At 51.2% G+C, this 20,517-nt stretch overlaps 1 protein-coding gene across 1 annotated transcript in view; it reads left to right on the forward strand.

Annotated features, from left to right (window-relative positions):
* The window catches only part of Ptgis (prostaglandin I2 synthase), a 35,615-nt gene that overhangs the window by 14,581 nt on the left and 517 nt on the right, over positions 1–20,517 (forward strand). The window contains exons 3-9 of the mRNA XM_028769717.1: positions 1,352–1,530; positions 2,661–2,804; positions 5,939–6,090; positions 11,863–12,044; positions 16,322–16,490; positions 17,116–17,297; positions 17,559–17,710. Of these exons, the coding sequence (XP_028625550.1) occupies positions 1,352–1,530; positions 2,661–2,804; positions 5,939–6,090; positions 11,863–12,044; positions 16,322–16,490; positions 17,116–17,297; positions 17,559–17,710 (1,160 nt within the window). The remainder of the gene's footprint in view (positions 1–1,351; positions 1,531–2,660; positions 2,805–5,938; positions 6,091–11,862; positions 12,045–16,321; positions 16,491–17,115; positions 17,298–17,558; positions 17,711–20,517) is intronic.

The following is a 20,517-nucleotide window of genomic DNA, read 5'->3' on the forward strand; positions in this document are numbered from 1 at the left end:
ACCCACCAAATCATCCACCCATCCACCCACCTACCTACCTACCCACCCACCTACCTACCTACCCACCCAATCATCCACCCATCTACCCATCCACCCACCTACCTACCTACCCACCCAATCATCCACCCATCTACCCGCCCACACATCTGCCCATCTATCAACTCATCTACCCACCTACCCACCTACCTACCCATTCATATACCTAGCTACCCATAAATACATATACCCACCCACCCACCCACCCACCTACCTACCCACACACCCACCCACCCATCCATTCATATGCCTACCCATCTATAGATACATCAACCCATCCACCCAACTACCTATCCACCCACCCATCCATCCAATCACCTACCCACCCACCCATCCACTCACCCATAGATGCACCTACCCAGGCACCCATTCATACATCTCCCTACTCACCCACCCACTCATCATCCACCTATCTCTTCAGCACCGTTCGATAACCCCTTGTTCTTGAATGCTTCCAGCTCTCGTCCCTCCGGTGTTCATGCTTCAGGCTGGTGTTTGATCACCTTAGCATCTTGTCACCCATGTCCCCAACATTCTAACCCGCAGTCATGCATCTAACAGATCCATCAATATGTCCCTCTGTTCCCCAGCTGACAGTGTCCACCTAACACCTCCTCTCTTTCCTTCCTCTTGCCTTCCTCCTTTCATCTATCTACCCATCCATTTTCCCTTCATTCCATGTCTCCTTCCTTCATCTTTATCCACGCACCCACCTCAGCTACAGTCAGCACTGGTATTTACCCGTCCACCTCCTCACCCATCCATTCATCTACTCCAGCTACACATGCATCTACAGCCAGTCTGGGGGCGTTTACCCAGCAATGTCCATCCATCCACTCATCCTTTTCCTTGTTGTAGAACTGGGGATCGAACCCAGGACATCATGCATGCCAGGCAAAGACTGTATCATTTTTCACTTTCGTACCCCAGACTCCTACTCCTTTCTTATTTGAAGACAGGATCTTACTATTATTACCTGGGTTGGCCTTGAACTCATTCTAATTCAGTCAGCCCTTGAACCCAGGATCCTTCTGCCTCAGTCTTTTGAGGAGCTGCGATTATAGGCCTGGCTACAATCTTTGCTTTTAGAAGGCTTTGGCCAGTCTTAGCTCTGATACATTTCAGCATGGAGATTTGGGGCATGTTGTCCCGTGTCCCAGCCTAAATTTTGCAGCGGTGGACGGGTGAGTGGCAGACCCTAGCTCAAAGGATGGGGGAGGTGAGCCAGACTGCTGCTGGCCAGTGCCTGTTGTGTCCATGCTTGCTGACAGATGCCTGAATGCGGAGGGCTGCCACCCATCCACTCCTCCAACAGGTGCTGGTGGGGGGAAGGTATGTCACCGTTCTCCTGGACCCACACTCTTACGACACAGTGGTGTGGGAGCTGCGGACACGGCTGGACTTCCATCCTTACGCTGTCTTCCTCATGGAGAGGATTTTTGATCTGCAGCTTCCAAATTTCAACCCCAGCGAGGAGAAGGCCAGGATGAAGCCGTGAGTGCGAGATGGGCCTGTGGGCGGGGCTTCAACCCCACATCCTTGGCCCCTGTCTTAGCTAGGATTACTATTGCTGTGACCAAATACCATGACCAAAAGCAAGTTGCGAAGGGGAGGGTTCCTTTGGCTTACACTTCCACATTGCTGTTTATCACTGAAGGAAACAGGGCAGAAACCTGGAGGCAGGAGCTGATGCAGAGGCCACAGAAGGGTGCTACTTACTGGCTTGCTTCCTATGGCTTGCTCAGCCTGCTTTCTCATAGAACCCAGGACCACCAGCTGGATAGTACAACCCACAGTGGGCTGGGCTCCCCCTTCCCATCAGTTAAGAAAAATGCCCTATGGGCTTGCATATGGCCAGATCTTATGGAGACATTTTCTTAGTCATGGTTCCCTCCTCTCCTATGACTTAGCCTGTGTCAAGTTGCTATAAAATTCTCTAGCCCAGCCCTGAGACCACTGTCTAGGAGAGACAGTTAAGAAACAAATGCAACTAAAATAACTTCCTGGCCCACATCTGAGGGTTCACGGTGGCACACTAGGTTTCACAAGCTAGGCACTGTCCCTAGACACTCAGTAACTCACTGCTGTTGGTGGCTTCAATGGAGCCTTACATGTCGACAGATCACCTTTTACCCTGGCTCTGAGCAGCACTCCAGGCTTTGGTTAGCACGAAGGAGGTCCAGCACTCCTCTCAACCTGGCCCCATGCACCCCTAGGCTGCATCTCAGGTCCACATGGGGACACTGGGTCAGCCACCCAGTCTTTGTCCCATACCTGTCCATCTCGAATTGTATTACCAGCCCTTTGCTGGATTTTATAGAGGAGGAGCTGGCTTCATACTTGTCTAGAAGCCTGTGGGTCCTTTGTCCAAGTTTGTGCACCAGGCAAGGACAGACTGTCCTGGCCAGGAGCCCATAATGTAGGGTGAGGCCAACCAGTGTTTTAGCCTGAGCTGTCCTTCCCTGCCTACGTCACCTTGTCCTGACACTGTACTCTTTGTACCCGAGTTTCTCCACTATAAAACTGTCTCAGTAGTAACTCTTATTCCTTTGACATGCATGAAATCTTTTTTTCTGCGTATATTAAGTGGCAAATAATTAAGTGTCTTCTGTTGCTGGTCCCAGGACGCTCATGCACAGAGACCTGCAGGCGCTCACAGAAGCCATGTATACCAACCTCCGCACCGTACTACTGGGTGACTCCACAGAAGCAGGCAGTGACTGGCAGGAGACAGGTCTCCTTGAGTTCTCCTACAAGTTTCTACTCAGGTGAGCCCACAACCTTGTCATGGCCAAGGGAACTGGGGTACCCTGTGGGTGGGAGCAGCGTGGGAGATGCTCAAAGTGGAATACAGGAAGGAGGTGGTTCAGGTGGAACCCCAAATTCACCTCACACAACTTGAGCTCTAAACCAGATGTTGGCTGTGAAAGGGCGTCAAGTGTCCGAGTGTCCTCCAGAGCAGAAATCCCTGTCTTAGTCAGGTTTCTATTCCTTCACAAAACATCATGACCAAGAAGCGAGTTGGGGAGGAAAGGATTTATTCAGCTTACATTTCCACATTGCTGTTCATCACCAAAGGAAGTCAGGACAGGAACTCACACAGGGCAAGAACCTGGAGACAGGAGCTGATGCAGAGGCCACAGAGGGTTGTTACTTACTGGCTTGCTTCCCCTGGCTTGTTCAGCTTGCTTTCTTATAGAACACAGGACCACCAGCCCAGGGATGGCACCACCCACAGTGGGCTCCTCCCCCTTGATCACTAATTGAGAAAATGCCTTATAGCTGGATCTCACGGAGGCATTTCCTCAAGGGAGGCTCCTTTCTCTGTGATAACTCCAGCTTGTGACAAGTTGACACACAAAACCAGCCAGTACAGTCCCCTCATTGGCCATCACGGCATCTGTGCTGTGGCTTAAACTCTGGCTCTCATAGGCTAGCAGTGATGCTTGGGAGACTAACCAGGGAGCTCGACCTGAGGTCAGACTTCATAACTGTTGTAAAAACAGTGCAGCAAAGTGCAACTCCTTCAGCTGTGCAGCGTCCTCAATGGTTCCCCCAGGAAACAGCAGGGGACACAGCAGATGAGTTCCTTATGCCTGAGAGGGTAGTCACCCAGAGATGGGACATCTGGGGGGCTTTCAGCCTCAATGCTGTGGTCTAACTGCAGGGCTGAGGGGCACCTGCTGTGCCAAGACATTGGTGAGGAAACAGCAAGTGCAAAGCCCTGGCGTGGGAAGAAGCTGGGTGAAGGGGCCAGGATGGAAGAGCAAAGCAGGAAAATGGCAGAGAGAGCAGGTGGAGATGTCCACAGAAGCCTCACAGCAGGGAAGAAAGCTTAGAATGTAGGCTCAGCTGGATGGTGGTGGACCTTTAGGGACTTACAAATGGGCCCCGATGCAATCTAATTTATGTTTCTATGTAGAGGACATCTGTAGGTGAGAACCAGGCAGGGGGACCCACTAGGGCATCTGTGGGTCATTGTGATAGCCTTGACCTAGGAGAGGCTAAGAATACAGGCTTGGCAGGGTCAACGGAAGGCTTTTAACAGGTGAGGGAGGGTCAGGAGACTGTGTTTCTCAGTGGTCAGTAGCATCAATTAAAAACAACAACAAAAAAGACACTGCTTGTAGAAGTTCAGAGAAATGCATGTGCATTTCTGATAAAAGGCAGCCATTCGTTGACATGTGGGCATGTGTGTACAGAGGTGACATCAAGTCTGTTTGGACTGGATGGACAAGCTCACTTCATGTTCCATGAGGTGGTAATTTACGGACCCCACTTGTTAGATGGGAAAACTGAGACCTGGGGACTCACACAGAGTTCCCATCAGGGTTGTAGGTGGCTGCTCTCAGTACAGCTTCAGTGAGACACTCCTTTCCTGTTTTGCTGTAGTTTACACACATAGTAGGGCTGTACTGGTCCATGTGCTGCTGGCTCTCCTGTTGTTTGGGTAAGGACTGGTCTAGAAAGGGACAGTGGAACCTTGTCCCTGACTGGCAAGTTCTCAGCAGGGTGATACTCAGGTGTCCTGGCTTCTGTCACCCTGCATCCTTCTGTGGTGAGAGAAGTCAACAGAAAGGAGGTATGGGGCCTTAGAAAGGGGCAGGTCACCACCAGCATAGGGAGTCCCAGGGGGCCTGGGCCAGAGTTCCTGCCTCCATCAGGCTTGGTGTTCTGGGACCTTGCAGTTATCTGAACAAGGAAAGCGTGTAAGATTCAGAAAGGCAGATACGAAGTGACAGTCCATATGGTCCAACTACCTAAACCTTCCGACGTGCCCTGTGGTGGCCCTCCCTCAAAGTGGCATCCTAAGTCCTGCTCTGGCCTCCTTGGCTCCCTGGCAACTCACTTCACCCCGAGCAGAGGGCTCCTCTCTCGGGGCTGGTGCAGTTGGGTTTCCTTGCGGGGAAAGCTTGCAACGTAGTCTCCACCTCCCAGGAGCTGTGTGCTTTCCACACTGGGCGCCATCAGCTCCATTTTGTTTATGACACCGAGCGCCATCTAGTGGCCATCTGGATCCATGTACGATTGTAGGGGAACTGACTACATTCCTGGGCTGAGTTCCCCACATCTGCCCAGTGTTAGGAGAGGGAAAGAAGGGAACCTTTCAGGCTGAGGATGAGGTATGGGAAGGCTGAGCTTGGCCTCTGATCTCTAACTGTTCCTGGGGGGAACGGGCTTCTTGTTAGCCTAGAGGAGAGAGCAGGTGTGAGCCTCCTACCTTGAGGGTTTGTTTCTGGGGCACAGACACTGGGCTAGAGAGAGAAGTGGGGTGCAGGTGGATTGTGTGGTGGCCTGGATGGTGTAGACAGATTTGTGATGCCCTGTCACCGGAGTCCTCAGGAGTGTGCTCTATTTACGTATCCATTCTTCCAGTCACCCCACCACCCACACCCCACCCACTCTCATCGAGACATCAGCCTCTCCATCGTCTCCATATCCATCTACCCATCTATCCACCCACTCATCCAAATCTATGCACCCAACCATCCATCCATATATCTACCCACCGAGCCACTCACTAGTGCCCCACTGACTTACTACCCACCACCATTGACCCAGCATTCATTGCGGGCCTACTGCTGCATGCACTGTGTGGGTGAGACATAGGGTGGGGGGTATACATGCTTCTCTTAGTTTCACCCCCTTCTTAACTGTTTCTCCTTCTCCTTGCTTGGGAAACCCTCTCCTGGGAGACCCGAGAGTGGGGGAGCTTCGGAAGGTGGGGTGGCGTTCTGCTGCTTTCTGTGGCTGTGAGAAAACACCTCCAACTAAAAGCAACTTAGGAAACAAAGCATTTATTTCATCTTACATTTTCAGGTCACACTCCATCCCTGAGCGGGGGAACCTGAGGTGGGGTAGGAACTGAAGAGGGGAACCTGACTTGTTGCTGTCCCCCTAGTGCTGGCTACCTGACGCTGTATGGAGTGGAGGCCTCACCACGCACCCATGAGAGTCAGGCCCAAGACCGTGTCCACTCAGCTGATGTTTTCCACACCTTCCGCCAGCTGGATCTGCTGCTTCCCAAACTGGCTCGAGGCTCCTTGTCAGCGGGTAAGCACCATGACATCACGGCAGAAACAGGTGCTTTTTAGTGGCATTTAATAAGTGTGTTACAGTTTTCCTCTTCCCTGGCTAGCTCCCACATAATTGAGACTGGACTATTACATTTATTTAACAAGCTTTAAATGCATAACACCTGAGCAGTTACTACTCTGTTTCAATCTTTTATGCTAAACTGGCTACCTCCCAGCCCCAATCCCCAAGATCCCAGCATGTATGGCTTTCTCATCCTCTTTCCTGGATCTCTTTCCTAGGCTGAATCCCCTCCCCTAGCTAGTAGGAAGTCCCGCCCTATTCTCTCCCTGCTCAGTCATTGGCTATTAAGCTCTCTTTATTGACATATCAGAGAACAATTGGAGAGCTGGTGTTTACATAAGATTGAGACAGGAAATTCTCAGAATAAGGATTGCAACCAGATACAAGGGAGACAGAAATGAGCATTTGAATCTTCACACAGTGCACAAGAACATTATGCCTATAGTTGGTGGGTCCCGCGCACAGCAGACTGGATGACCTTTTCTGTAAAAAGCAACAACAAGCAGGCGTGGTAGCACATGCCTATAGCCCCAGCACTTGGAAGGCAGAGGCAGGTGAATTTGAGGCCGGCCTGGTCTACATAGCAAACTCCAGGGCAGCCAAGGCTCCATAGTGAGATTCTGTCTCAAACAACCAAAAATTAACTAACTAATTAATTAGTTAACATAAAAGAAGCAGTGAAAACCATGTGATAAAATATCCAAGGAAAACACTAAAGATGGAGGGTTGTGTTTTGGCTCCTGGTTTCAGAGGTTTTCTATCCACAGCCATCTGGCCCCATCGCTGTGGGCCTGTGCTGTGTCTGAACATGATGGGGCAGGAGCACTCAGCAGAGGAGGCTGCCTACCTCATGGCAGCCAGGAAGTGGAGGAAGCAGGAAGAAGGGTCTGGGGGATATGATGCATCCTTTAAAGGCACATACCCGTGATCTGCTGCCTCCAAGCCCCGCCCCCACAGCCTTTTCCAGCTGTACAGTCATCTGGCCATTAACCCATCTATGTGGCTAGTTTCTTCACAATCCAGCTGTCTCTCCATAATGCCACCAGCCGGGAACCAAACCTTCAGTACGTGAGCCTGTTGGGGACACATTTCATATCCAGACCATCGCAGTCCATTTGGATTAAGAGCTCTTGAGGAGATGAGCCATGTGCACATTTGACAAGAGCCACAGGGAGGTCCGGAAGAGCTATGTGTTCTGGAATCTCTGCTCTGCTTGAGGCTTTAGACTAGCCAGCCTCTTCTCGGTCTCCTGTTCTGGTGGCACAGCACAACAGAAAAAAGGGAACACGACAGATTCTGGGCTCCGCCTCCCCGGATCTCTATGGTGTCACTGTGTCAAATGGAAAGGAGGATGTCATCTTAGACGGTGGCCTTTAGGCTCGGCCGAGGCCATAGAGAGCACCATTGCTTGCTGGGGACCTAACCTTGTTCTGAGTGTCAACCAAGCTGAGTGTGGACACATCTGAGAGACACCTCGGTATTGTCAAATATCTTTTCTCTCTGCTTCGTTTTGCTCTTTTGAAACAGGGTCCCTCTGTAGACCAGGCTGGTCTTTAAATTTGGGATCCTCCTATCTCAGTCTCCCAAGAGCTAAGATTACAGGTGTTCACTGACATTGAGCAATTCACACACGTACCCAAAGATCTGCCGTACCCTACTGTCACCTGTCTTCCCGTTGGTTTGCCAGCCATCTGCATCCCGCTCACCTCCCTGCCTCGCACGGTGAGCTATTGTTTGCCTTCTCCAGCCTCTGCAGGCCCTCTTTATGAGGTGTTCAGACAATCGTCTTTACAGAGATTGTTCACTGTCTAATGCAATCCCGGGGGTCTGGGGCTCACACGGGTGAAATCACTTGTCACAGGAGCAGCAGGTAGGTGGCAGAGTAGGCAACATGTAGACTTTGTCTGATTGCAAAATCCAGTGTGTTAAACATATGTCCCATCCTGGCACCAGTTGCTTCTCCAGAAAAAGTCTCTTCACTCTCCCTCCTTCCGTGGGATGCACAGGACACAGCCATAAAAGGTTGTTTCCCAGTGTGAGCAGCAGGTGGCAGTGTTGGACAGTTGCTCTCAGGTGGACTCAAGCAGTTCCCAGACCTGGTAGCTGTGGTATATCTGGAAGACCAACTGGCAAACCCTACCAAATATCAGATGTACATCTTTTTCTCCCATGGTCCCTCTTCCAGGAAATGATCCCACAGAAATGCTCACATATAGTGGGAGGTAAGGATACTCAGCCACACTGTCTGCAGCCACAGAGCTAGAACTGACCTGTGCCAAAGTAGGGGCTGAATAGATAGCTAATGCATCGTGTGAGAGCATCATATGAGAGTAGGCCCCAACCCTGTGGAAGAGAAGGGGATGAAACCCATGGTGACTGCTGATCAAGGTGGGGAACGTTGGCCAGAACCTTCCGCCTCAATCCAGAGGTGGTAGTGATGTGCTTGGATTTTTGCCTTTGAGACTTAAGATGAGGCAAAGAAAAAATAAATTCTTATGGCACACCCAGTGTGAAGGCTTGCATTACCGCCTCTTCCTCTCCTTCATCGTATGTATGTATGTATGTACATACATGTATATGTGTGTATATATAATGTATATGTGTGTGTATGCATGTATATATGTATATATGTGTGTATATGTATATATGTATACTACGTGTGTGTGCAGTTAGGATCTCTTATAGCCCAGGTTGGCCTCAGACTCACTAGGTAGCCAAGGATGGTTGTAAACTTTCAATCCTCCTGCCTCCACTATTGCTGGGATCACAGGTGTGCACCCACACCTGGTTTTCTTTCTCTTGGTGTTCCCTGTATATATGTGAAATTCTCCATCTTTTCTTTTTTTTTTTAAATTTTTTATTTTTTTTTGTTTTCCGAGACAGGGTTTCTCTGTGTAGCCCTGGCTGTCCTGGAACTCACTCTGTAGACCAGGCTGGCCTCGAACTCAGAAATCTGCCTGCCTCTGCCTCCCAAGTGCTGGGATCAAAGACGTGTGCCACCACTGCCCGGCCCATCTTTTCAAGTATATTTCAAATATAAAAAGTGTATTCATGTTGCCAAAACATACACATGAGAAGAAAGTTGACCCTCTAAGGCCTCTCGAGTGCTGTGCAGTAACAAATGAGGGTCTGTACCTTTTATTTGAATACTTTTGGAGCAGAGGGGTTTAGGAGATAATCTTGCTGTGTAGACCAGGATGGCTGGGAACTCACTATGTACCCCAGGCTGGCTTCAAACTGGTGATCCTCTTATCTCTGCCTCCTGAGTGCCGGGATTACAGCTGTGTGCCCTCAGTTTACCTATCCAACAGGAGACAGTCACAGGACGAGTCACAGTGTGATTAAGATTCTAATGACCCTGAGGTAACATACCAGACACTCACAGCTCATCTCCACCAGGCCATCTCTGCGCTCAGAGGGGCATCCAGGAAGAGACTTGCATGTACAAGGGTGAAGCCCTCACTCCGTGGATAAGGGAGTGACTGAGGCCCAGAGATGGCCAGGCCTCAGTCAGATCCACGCAACACAGGCTTCTGAGACTCCTGTGTCTGCGTCACTTCTTCTGTTCTCTGGACACAGTGTCGGGTCAGACCGCCCTGAGGTGCTTTGTAGTTCTTATGAGAAATCCTGAGCTGGAGAAGTCGCTCGGCAGGTAAAGCGTTTAATGTCAGGGCACGATCTGGATCCACAGCCTCTAGGTGGGAGTTGAGCATGATCTAGGGGATGGGGTGGGTCCTTTCGGGTTCAGTGTGGCTAAAGGGGCATGTTGTAGGTTCAGTGAGAGAAAAATAAGGTGGGAAGCGATAGAGCGGCGGTTCTTACCCTGTGAGCGTGAGTCCAACGACCCTTTCACAGGGGACACCTAAGTCATCAGGAAACACAGAAATCTACATCACAATTCATAACAGTAGCAAAATTACGGTTATGAAGTAGCTGTGATACAGTTTTATGGTTGGGGTCACCACAGCATGAGGAACTGTAACAAAGGGTTGCAGCAGTAGGACAGTTGAGAACCACTGCAATAGAGGAGGACACACAGGCACACATGCATACATGCACACACGCATACCTGCACACGTGCACACAGAGGTCAGTGCACTAACATGCACATGTGCCCACATACATACGATACACAACACACACATACAGGTACAATGACTGCACAGTGAGAGATTGCAATGGTAAGGTTGGGCCTCAGGGACAGCCAGGTATTTCTGTGGCTATGTCAAGCCCTTTGCCTCTGGTCAGGGGACACTGGGGACATCTGAACCATTGCTAGGGTGATGCTGTCACCTCCTTCCTGTGTCCCTTGGTGATTTTTTTGGTGGTCCCCAGATGCTGACCTCACATGGGGTCTCTCATAGCCAGCCTGCCTGGGACACTGGGAGCTCCTAAGAACCTGCCACAGTGGGAGACCCGGAAAGCTTTGTGTTTCAGATGAGCCCATGGGCTCCATACTTTAAATCAGGAATGCCGCATGACCCAAAATAGTATTGAGAAGTTGAGCCCATTGTCTGAAAATGTTGCCATCCAACTTCAAAAAGAGTAAGTCCAGGCCGGGAGATGGTTCAGTTGGCAGAGTGCTGGCCATGCAGCCACGAGGACCTGAGATTTGTCCCCAGCGCCCATGGAAAAGCATGTGTGGTGGTCACCTATAGTCCCAGCCGTGGGCTTACTGTTTTTAAGTCAGTTGGCAGCATTTGCAGACCACTGCAAGCAGTGTTGTTCTGCATAGACCCTCAGTGCCTGGCTTTGTCCCATAGCAAAGGACTTCTCTGACCCCTGCCCACCTCTAGGCTGGTGTCCTTGAGGCAATGCTTACCCTTCAAAGACCCTGAGATGCCTTTGTGTCCTGTGCAGGCTCTACTGTCAAAGTTACAAACACAGGAGGAGGCTAGAGTGGAAGGGCCCAATTTCCATCCACAGCACCAGGAATTATAGACAGACAGACAGATAGACAGACAGACCGACACACACACACACACACACACACACACACAAGAGCACCTGGATTATTGGCTTTTTTTTTCTCCCCATTTGGTTTTTCAAGACAGGGTTTCTCTGTGCAGCTCTGGCTGTTCTGGAACTCCCTCTGTAGACCAGGCTCGCCTCAAACTCACAGAGATCTGCCTGCCTCTGCCTCCCAAGTGTTGGGATTGAAAACATGCACCGCCACACCTGGCCCAGATCATCAGTTTCCTTAGAGAACATGGCGGGTGCCTGGGTAGAGCCACTTGCTCCGCCATGTCTGAGGGTGGGTTGGAGCGGCCCCTCCCTTCAGGTCTACCTAGCCTCCTCTGTGGGGTCTTCCTCTGCTGACCTTACCTGTCTGCTCTAGAGGAGTTTGAGTGGAGACCCCAGATCTGTGTCCCCACCAATGGCCAGTGACGTTCTTTCCGGGATGCTGAGCCCCTTTGCCTTTCTTGCAAGGTCTGGCCTTGCTTTGGTCTAGGTCCCACGGAGAGGGGCTGTTGGCTGGAGTATGGTTCTCCTAAATGCCCCATAGTGTCTCACACACTCATCAAATCTACTGGGTTCTTGCTATGGAGTTCTCTCTTTCAGGAACAAGCCCTTACGCCTTTCTGCTAAGAGACATGGGTCCTAGGCAACTCTTACAGGGTTTCACCCCAGGCTTTCCCATCAGTGACACCCAGAATAGTTCTGAAAGGCTGAAGCTGGGTGGCCCTGGCAACTATAACCTTCCTCTTCTATGCTCTGTCCCTGCAGGGGATAAAGACCATGCATGCAGTGTCAAAAACCGCCTGTGGAAGCTGCTGTCCCCAGCCAAGCTGGCCTCCAGGGCTGACCGGAGCAGCTGGCTGGAGAGTTATCTGAGACATCTTGAGGAGATGGGGGTGTCAGAGGACATGCAGGCCCGGGCACTGGTGTTGCAGCTCTGGGCCACACAGGTAAGCATGGCTGTGTAGGTGTGGAGTTCATGCAAATGAGTGTGTGAGCACACGGCCTGCTGGTTGACCCCACCCTGCACTGTTTCTCTGCTTGTTTAACATAAGAAAAAATGGCACACTAATTAAAAAAAAAATGGGACTCATGTAGCCCAGGATAGCCTCAAACGTGCTACGTAGCCAAGGATACTCTTGAACATGTGATCCTCCTTCCTCCATCTGTTGAATGCTGGGTTACAGATATTGCTAGCATGCCTGGTTTATATGATGCTGGGATGGATGAGTCTGGGCATGCTGGGGAGGCTTTGCCTTAGCCTGTAAACTTTATACGTAGCTTAATGGACTCCTGTACCTGCTGTTGTGGTTCTCCAGCCTCTTGTACCTCGGTTCCTTTCTTTCCCTCATCCCTGCTTTTCTGTCCCATTTGTGGCCAAGTTGCAAATAACCCAACTTATGTCACAATGTCTCCAGGGAATGAGATCGTCCCCCTACGGCCTGATGCCAAACTAGGAGGGTTAGCCCAGACTCATGACCGCGGTCTAGCCTGTGCCTCGTAGTCATTCCAGTTGTGCCTCTGTCCAGGTTCCTTCCCTGGTTTTGTGATGAAATACTCCAACCAAAGCAACTTAGGAGGGATGGATATGTTTCAACTCACAGTTCAAGGTTACAGTTCATCGTTGTGGGAAAGTCATGGAGGTGTGGTCTCTAGACAGTCATAGTGAATACAGTCAATGCTCAGCTCCTCTGTCCCCTGACACAGTGCAGACCCAGCCTGGGAGTGGAGCCACCCAGAATGTTGTTCCCACCTTAGTTAAGGCAAGATTGTCCTCACAGGCATGCTGGACCTTTGCTGTCAGCATCCGCGTGGTGACTAGCCATTGCAGATGGACACTAACCATTCATCTGGTGTTCGTTCTGTTCTTCTCACTGTTTTCCACGACCTTGGCATTTTTATTTTTGTTTTTGTAGAGTGTAGACCTGTGATTCTGAGAATCACTGAAAAGCTCCTTCGGGTACCTGCGATCCTTCTGGGAATGCTTGCGTTTCAGACAGGCTGGGGCAGGGAGCTAAGGTCCAGGAAACAGCTCAATGGCTGGGTGGGAAGCAGGGTTGAGATTGGAGCTGTCCTGGGAGTCACAGCTCAGGGAGGCTCTCCAGAAGAGTTGTTCGTGCCGTTTCTGTATGTCAAGAAAGCTAGCCTCAGAGATCTGGGAATCTGGAGATATTCTAGGCAGGGGACAGCAAGAGCAAAGGCCTTGGGGTTGGTGCCTGCCAAGGAATGTGGCTTCCACAAGGCGTTGGGTATGGCGAGCTGATCAAAGGAAGAATAAGTAATGACTCCTGGGGGTGGGGATGGAAGAGTTCTGAAATTATTATTATTATTATTATTATTTTAGAAACTGTTTATTATGAAGATGTGTGTATGTGTGCCATATGGTGCCCAGGAGGCCAGTAGAGGGCACCACATCTCCTGGAACTGGAGTTAACAGATGCTTGTGAGCTGTTGCTCACATGTAGGTGTTGGGAATTGAACCCAGGTCCTCTGAGGGAGCTGCCAGTGTTCTTTCTCTGAGTCATCTCTCCAGCACTGGTTTCTGAGACCTTAAGGTTTCCTTCTGGACAGGAACAGGTCACCAGTGAGGAGGCTATGGTGGCCACTGAGATTGGAGACTCGGATACATGTGAGGAACTAAGATGGCTGCCAGTGACTTTGGTCACGGAGCCAGTGTTGCCTTGAGCAAAGAAGCGGTTGTTTGGACGCTGTGAGCCTGAGGCCTGGTCACTGTTCTCTCTCTGCCCAGCCCCTTGCTTTCTCTTGGCCCCACTTGGCAGTGACTGTTGTGCAGCCTGGTGTCCCTGGGTGATTCCTCTCCATCGACTGGCAACTTATTTTTAGTTGTCCTCAGAGCTATTAACTGTCCTGCAGGCCAAGGCTGCAGGAGCTGGGCAGGTCTTAATCAGCAGTTGGCCCTGTGCATGCCTGATAACATATTTATGGGCTAAAGGACAGGGTGCTCCAAAGTGTCCTCAGAGCCCCTTGTACAAATGACCTCTGTGCGAAGAGTGGGAAGGGGGCCAGGCACTTGAGAAGCAGATCCCGGGAATGGCCTTGGGCAGGGCTAAGAGGGGACAGGTCTTCCCAGCAGAGGGGTCTCGAGGACCCTGGGTCGTGAGAGCAGGGCAGGAGGCTGTATGGTCCAGCAGCTCTGGACACGAGCTGTGGGCCTGTCTGCCCAGGCATGAAGTGGCTGTCACTTTCTAGCAAGTCAGTCACCACACTGCTCTACCTCAGTTTATCCACCTGTACAATGGCTATGCAGCTGCTTCCTCAGGACGTGCTGGAGCAGTGGAAGGAGCTTTGGACCCACACCCAGCAGGTAACAAGGGCTTACCTGATGTTTCTACAGAGATCTGTAGAACCAGGCCTATGGTGCACACGTACCATCCCAGCACTTGGGAGGTAGAGGCAGGAGGATCAAGAGTTCAAGGTCGCCTGCTCCTCCCTAAGCTCAAAAAAAAAAAAAAATGAAAGAAATTTGAAAAGACAAAAGATTAAAAGAAATTCAATTTGTACATGCGTGCAAAGGGCACATGGCCGGGGAAGTGGCTTGCCAGGAGATGATTCCATTTGTCAAGTGCTTGCCCTGCATGAGGACCTAAGTGGCCCAGAACCCTTGTTACAAAGAGAAAGCACAGCCAGGCGTGAAGGGACACATTTGTGATCGCAGCATAGGTGTGACGAGACAGCCAGGTCCCTGGGGCTCGCTGGCCAGCAGCCTAGCCTACCTGCCAAGTGCCAGGCCAGTGGGAGCCGCTCACTGTCTTACAAAACAAGGTGGGTAGCTCCTGTTGCCTGTGGCTTCCGCCCCGCCCCCACCACACACACACAGACACACACAGACACACACAGTGAGATACACACAGAGACACACACACAAAGTCAGTCTGCCACCTCAACCTCCCAGTCCCCAGCCACCTCAGAACCAATTCCTGTGTCTCCTCAAGGTAATCTCGTCCCCTTACATGACCACTCTTCAAACACACACACAGTGGCAGCCGACAAGCCCCACCCCACAGCTCGAAGCCTGCCTGCTCCTCTGTATCTTTTGGACCCGAAGGAACAGCCTGGGACATTCTTTTTTTCAACAGCTTATCACATCCAGTCTCACGGCTAGGCCATCACCTCCTCACTGGTTTCTGTCGACAGACATAGCTTATTTCTGATTTTGGGGTGCTGTACTGGGGCTGCAATTCAAGTCTTCTGCCTGGTGCAATTATGTCTGTGAAGACCTTATCAGGAAAGATGCCTAACGACAATGTTTGAGTCTGTGACTACAGTTGCATGTAGGAGGTTGCTTGGGATCCCGGCCGCGTCTGCATCACTGGAAGATGCATGCCAAGGAGCTGGGTGAAGATGTTTAGCCAGGTCTGACCCGGCCTTGGGGCATACCATGGCATTAATTTTCCCAGCTTATCTTTTGAGAAGTTTCAGATAATTTTTTTTTTTTTGCTCAAAAATTAACAGCCTGTAACTGCCATCTCTTTAATCTTCAAGAGAATCCACTGTAACGCAAGAAGCACGTAAGGAAATTCTGTTTTCCAAACTATGAATAGCTATTGTTATCAGCCAGTTAAACCCAGCAGCCTGTGTTGATAGACATTCTTTGAGCTCACAAGCCTGTGGATCTGGCTGGTCTAGCCAGGCCCAGCTGGGGCAATTTAGCTATACCCCGTGTATCTCTCATCCTGAACCCAAAGGCCCAGTCAAGGTGGGGGATACACACAAGGTTTCCAAAGGCCAAGGTTTAGATCTGTTCACTAATTCACTTCATGCTATTTGCTAGTAAAACCAAGTCCATGGTGAGCTTAAGCTGGGGGTGGGGGGGATGTTCTCCGTCTCTTCTGTGGAAACTTTAGAGGAACACGGAGAGGCATGTGGCCCCAAAAGTCACCCCAGACACTCTCGTGTTCTTGCCCTTTGGTCTTGTCCTCTTATCCACTTGCTCTGATGAATTATGGTGGCTACCTGGATGACCTCAGACTAGGGACTTCACTCGAGGTCAGGATGCCACAAGAGGCCTTCAAGTAGGTACCAGGCTCAACCAGAGCTGCACGCAGCTTTTGGCCACAGTCTGGGGGCTGAAGATACGGTGATACCTGGATGCTCGGCCAGCATGGGAGTCAGACACACCGAGCTGCACTGAGGCTCAGCCTGTGTCTGTTCTCAGAGGAGTCCACTTGGTCATCTTGGTGGAGTAACAGGCATCTCGTTGTTGCAGGGGAATATGGGTCCCTCGGCATTCTGGCTCCTTCTCTTCCTCCTCAAGAATCCGGAAGCCCTCGCTGCTGTCCATGCAGAACTGAAACGTGTCGTCTGGCAAACAGAGAAGCCTGTTTCACAGATGACCACACTCCCACAGAAGATTCTAGACAGCATGCCTGTGCTAGGTAGGATGGTCAAACCTGCTAACCTGGGTATCGTGGGCCTCCCAGAGTCCTCCAAGGGTCCCTCGTGATCCATGGCCAGTATCAGCTACCCTATGGCTCCTGGTCTCACAGGATTTTTGGTGTTAAATGATAGACAGCCTGAAGTAGGTACAGTGGAAAAGAGGCTCAACTCGAGTCGTACACCTGCAAGTCTTGAGGACTCTAGCTTCAGGCTCAGGTGGGTCCAGGAGCTTGAATAGTGTCACCAGGGCGTAGTCTCTCTCCACCCTTCAGCCCCATTTTCTCCTGGTCTCTGGAGACAAGATGGCTGCCAGCAGGGCCTCTCACTCAGCCTTCTTGTCTGAAGTCCCAGGAATGTGTTCATTGGCTTTGGGGGTTATAAGCCCACCCAGAGCCCTGTGAGTCACAGGGCTCAGAGAGGTAGGCAGATTGACCAATGAAAGCTCACACCCACCAAGGGTTTCTCGGGGACCACAGAGTGCACCCTTTGTCACCTGGCTTTTCCCACCTTGCTAGGGTGACTATGTACAAGGTACACACTCTGCTCCTTGCTCTGTTAAACAAGAACGGGAAGTGTCCAGGAAGGACGGCAGCCTGCCGACCCTCCCTGCCCTCACCCTTGCAGACAGTGTGCTAAATGAGACGCTCCGGCTCACGGCTGCCCCCTTCATCACCCGTGAGGTCATGGCAGACCTGGCCTTGCCTATGGCAGATGGGAGGGAATTCTCTCTTCGACGTGGTGACCGCCTTCTCCTCTTTCCCTTCCTGAGTCCCCAGAAGGACCCAGAAATCTACACAGAGCCTGAGGTCAGTAGCAGGGCCAGGGCTGTGGGGTGTGGGGAAAATGAACGACGGAGGGGTCAGCCAGCCGTGAGTGCTAACCCGGTGTGCTCTTTGCTCCCTCTGCAGTCTGGGGACTGTCATCTCCACAGTCCTTTAACCAAGCCTCGTCCAGTCCAGTCCCTTCCCATTGTGCTCAGTAGTGACGAGTCTGGCATCAGATCCCCAGTCCTTTGTCTTGGCACGGGCTTGTGTGGGGTGACATTACACATCGCCTTCTTGTTTCAGGTGTTTAAATACAACCGATTCTTGAACCCAGATGGATCAGAAAAGAAAGATTTTTACAAAGATGGGAAACGGCTGAAGAATTACAACATGCCATGGGGCGCAGGGCACAACCAGTGCCTGGGGAAGAGCTATGCGGTCAACAGCATCAAACAGTGAGTGACGGGCGAGGGGCAGGGCACAGGGCCGGAGGGCACAGGGCCAGCGGGGCATAGGGGAAGCATGGCACGGGGCCAGTGTGGCACGGGGTTGGCGGGGCATGGGAAAGGGGGCGGGCAGGGTATGGGGGCGGCGGGGCACGGGGGCAGTGGGGCAAGAGCATGCGGGATGGCCGGAAATGGCCCAGTAGGGAAGGGGCCCTTTAGTGAGGTGTGGCTGGGGCAGGGTTTGGATGTGCCCCAGGATGTGGCCAAGGTGCGGTGACACCTGATGCCCCTACTGTTTGTTTGACTGAAGGCCTCAGGCTAATGGTTTAGGGATTAGATTCCAAGCTGGCAGAGAGTCAACTCCAGGCCACAAATCCGTTTATTTGTGTTTTTAAAACACTCTTAAAATTCAGAAGAGCCCTCGTTAAAAAAAAAAAAAAAAAAGAAGCCACATTTCACACTTCTCACGTAATGATCACATCTGACAGCAAGGTTCTCCCTCTAAATGTGCCATGGGAATTCCAAACTCTGGCCACTGAGTTCAGCTAGCCATGGCTGGCCGGCTGAGGCTGCCGCCGCAGGTTCAGGCCCTTGTGGCAGGAGCTGGCTGAACTTTAGGGTGCCCCTTGACTGTTGTAACTCCTGTGAGGGCTAGACAGCTCCTACATTCTCTTCCTGGGATTCCCTGAGCCTCAGTCTCAGGATCGCAGACTGCCTGGATCCAGGCCTGCGACATCTGCCCATTGTTCTCGCTCCCGTATCATTCTGAGCCTGCCTCCTCAAATATGAAATTTGGGTACTGATTACAGCTCCAAAATGGATCAGAATGGGTCTTCCTAAGTTCGCACCCCACCGCCCAACTCATCACAGGCTTTGAGAAATGTTAGTCAGTATTTGCATCACGGCATTGACATGCACATGCCATGCATGGGACAGCAAGTCACCTTACCCTTTGACCTCAATTTTCTCGACAGCAAAATAAAAAATATGATGGTGTCAGTTCTGCCCTAAGGCTCAACAGCCTTTCCTAAAAACCACCTTATCACCCATAATCAGGCAGTGAGTCATCATAAGCAGCAGGGTGTCAGACTTGGGAGCAGGGGCCTATAATCCCAGCTGTGGGGGGAGGCGGAGGCAGGAGGTTGGTGAGTTCAAAGCCAGCTTTGGCCAGTTAGTGAGCTCTTATCTCAGAATTAAGAATAACAAGAGGCTGGCCCTCAGTGTCGGGCACTTACTGAGCACACGAGGCCCGAGATTCAATCCTTAGCACCACAAAACAAATCAAACCTGAAAAAATAAAATCATAGGATACAGGGAAGGGGAGCCCGAAATTCAGTATTGTCATCAGTGACACAGGATTAGAACCAAGTGGAAGGTGGTCATGCAATGTCTTAGTTAGGGTTTTACTGCTGTGAGCAGACACCATGACCAAGGCAAGTCTTATAAAGACAGCATTTAATTGGGGCTGGCTTACAGGTTCAGAGGTTCAGTCCATTATCATCATGGTGGGAACATGGCAGCATCCAGGCAGGCATGGTGCAGGAGGAGCTGAGAGTTCTACATCTTCATCTGAAGGCTGCTAGCAGAATACTGACTTCCAGGCAGCTAGGACTAGGGTATTAAAGCCCATGCCCACAGTGACACACCTACTCCAACAAGGCCACACCCACTCCAACAAGGCCACACCTTCTTATGGTCCCACTCCCTGGGCCGAGCATATACAGACCATCACATGCTGTTTAACACATGCTTAAAGAACACACAAGGGCAGGGAGCTGGCTCAGTGACTAAGTATGACTACTGTAAGGTCTGGTGGACAGGGCACAGTGTTCAGGTGCGTGTGTGTGTGTGTGTGTGTGTATGTGTGTGCGCGCGTGCGCGCTCCACCGGTGCAGGCTCTGCATTCACTATGTGGTTGGAGCATGAACCAGCACGCGTGCAAACGTGAGGTTTGCCTTCTGCTCACAATTGCGCCCTCACGCATTGACCATGTCAGGACAGACTCTCTCGTTCGAATCAGTAGCTATGACAGAATTTTATTAGCAGTTCTTGATTCCATCCACTTAGGGACAGATGAAACAGATGCTGGGGTTTACAAGGTTAGAATGGTACTTTGCTCATGGCCTCTCAACAAATGAGTGAATTTGCTGTTACTTCAGTCCCTGTGATCTCCCTACTGGGAAGCTCTCGGACAATAGTAGCATCCATAGCTCTAACCATTGGGAGCACAGGTAGTAAAACTCCTTTTCAGATAACTCTGTCTCTCCAGAGCTGGAAGAGACACAGCCCGTCTTTACTCCTTTGACTCCATAGGAGAACCAAGTCCCTAGCGAGGGTCACTTCCCTTTAAGTCCCATGGATTGGCTCACCCACTCACCTGCTCCTCTCTCAGTGAAAGGGGAAAGTCCTTGCTGTGGGCTCAGTGTGGGTTTGGGCCCCTGAATTGAGGTGGGGGACAGTGGTGAGACCCAGGACAATTAGGACCACCACTGACTCAGAGGGCAGACCTGTCATCGGGTCATTGAGACACTGAGGGCAGCATTCTAGATATGACAGCTTTATGTGTCTCTAGAAGGTGGTGGTGGGGTGTGCTTCCTGCTGGCAAAGGTGGCCCTTGGTGACATTTCTGTCACATGGCGATGGTAAGAAGTCTTGAGGAAGTGGTGCAGGTTTTCGTCTTACTCCTGGTAAACATGGCCCTGGCCAGGAGGACTTAGTCCTTAGCTTAGGGAAAGGGCTGCAGGCTTAAGGAGAGGGGGGAAGTCTTGTCACCGTGAACACCGAGATGCATCTGGGACTCAGGGCTACCCAAGTGG

The sequence above is a fragment of the Grammomys surdaster genome, unplaced genomic scaffold (genome assembly GCF_004785775.1).
Source record: "Grammomys surdaster isolate TR1022 unplaced genomic scaffold, NIH_TR_1.0 193, whole genome shotgun sequence".
In the NCBI taxonomy this organism is placed as follows: Eukaryota; Metazoa; Chordata; class Mammalia; order Rodentia; family Muridae; genus Grammomys; species Grammomys surdaster.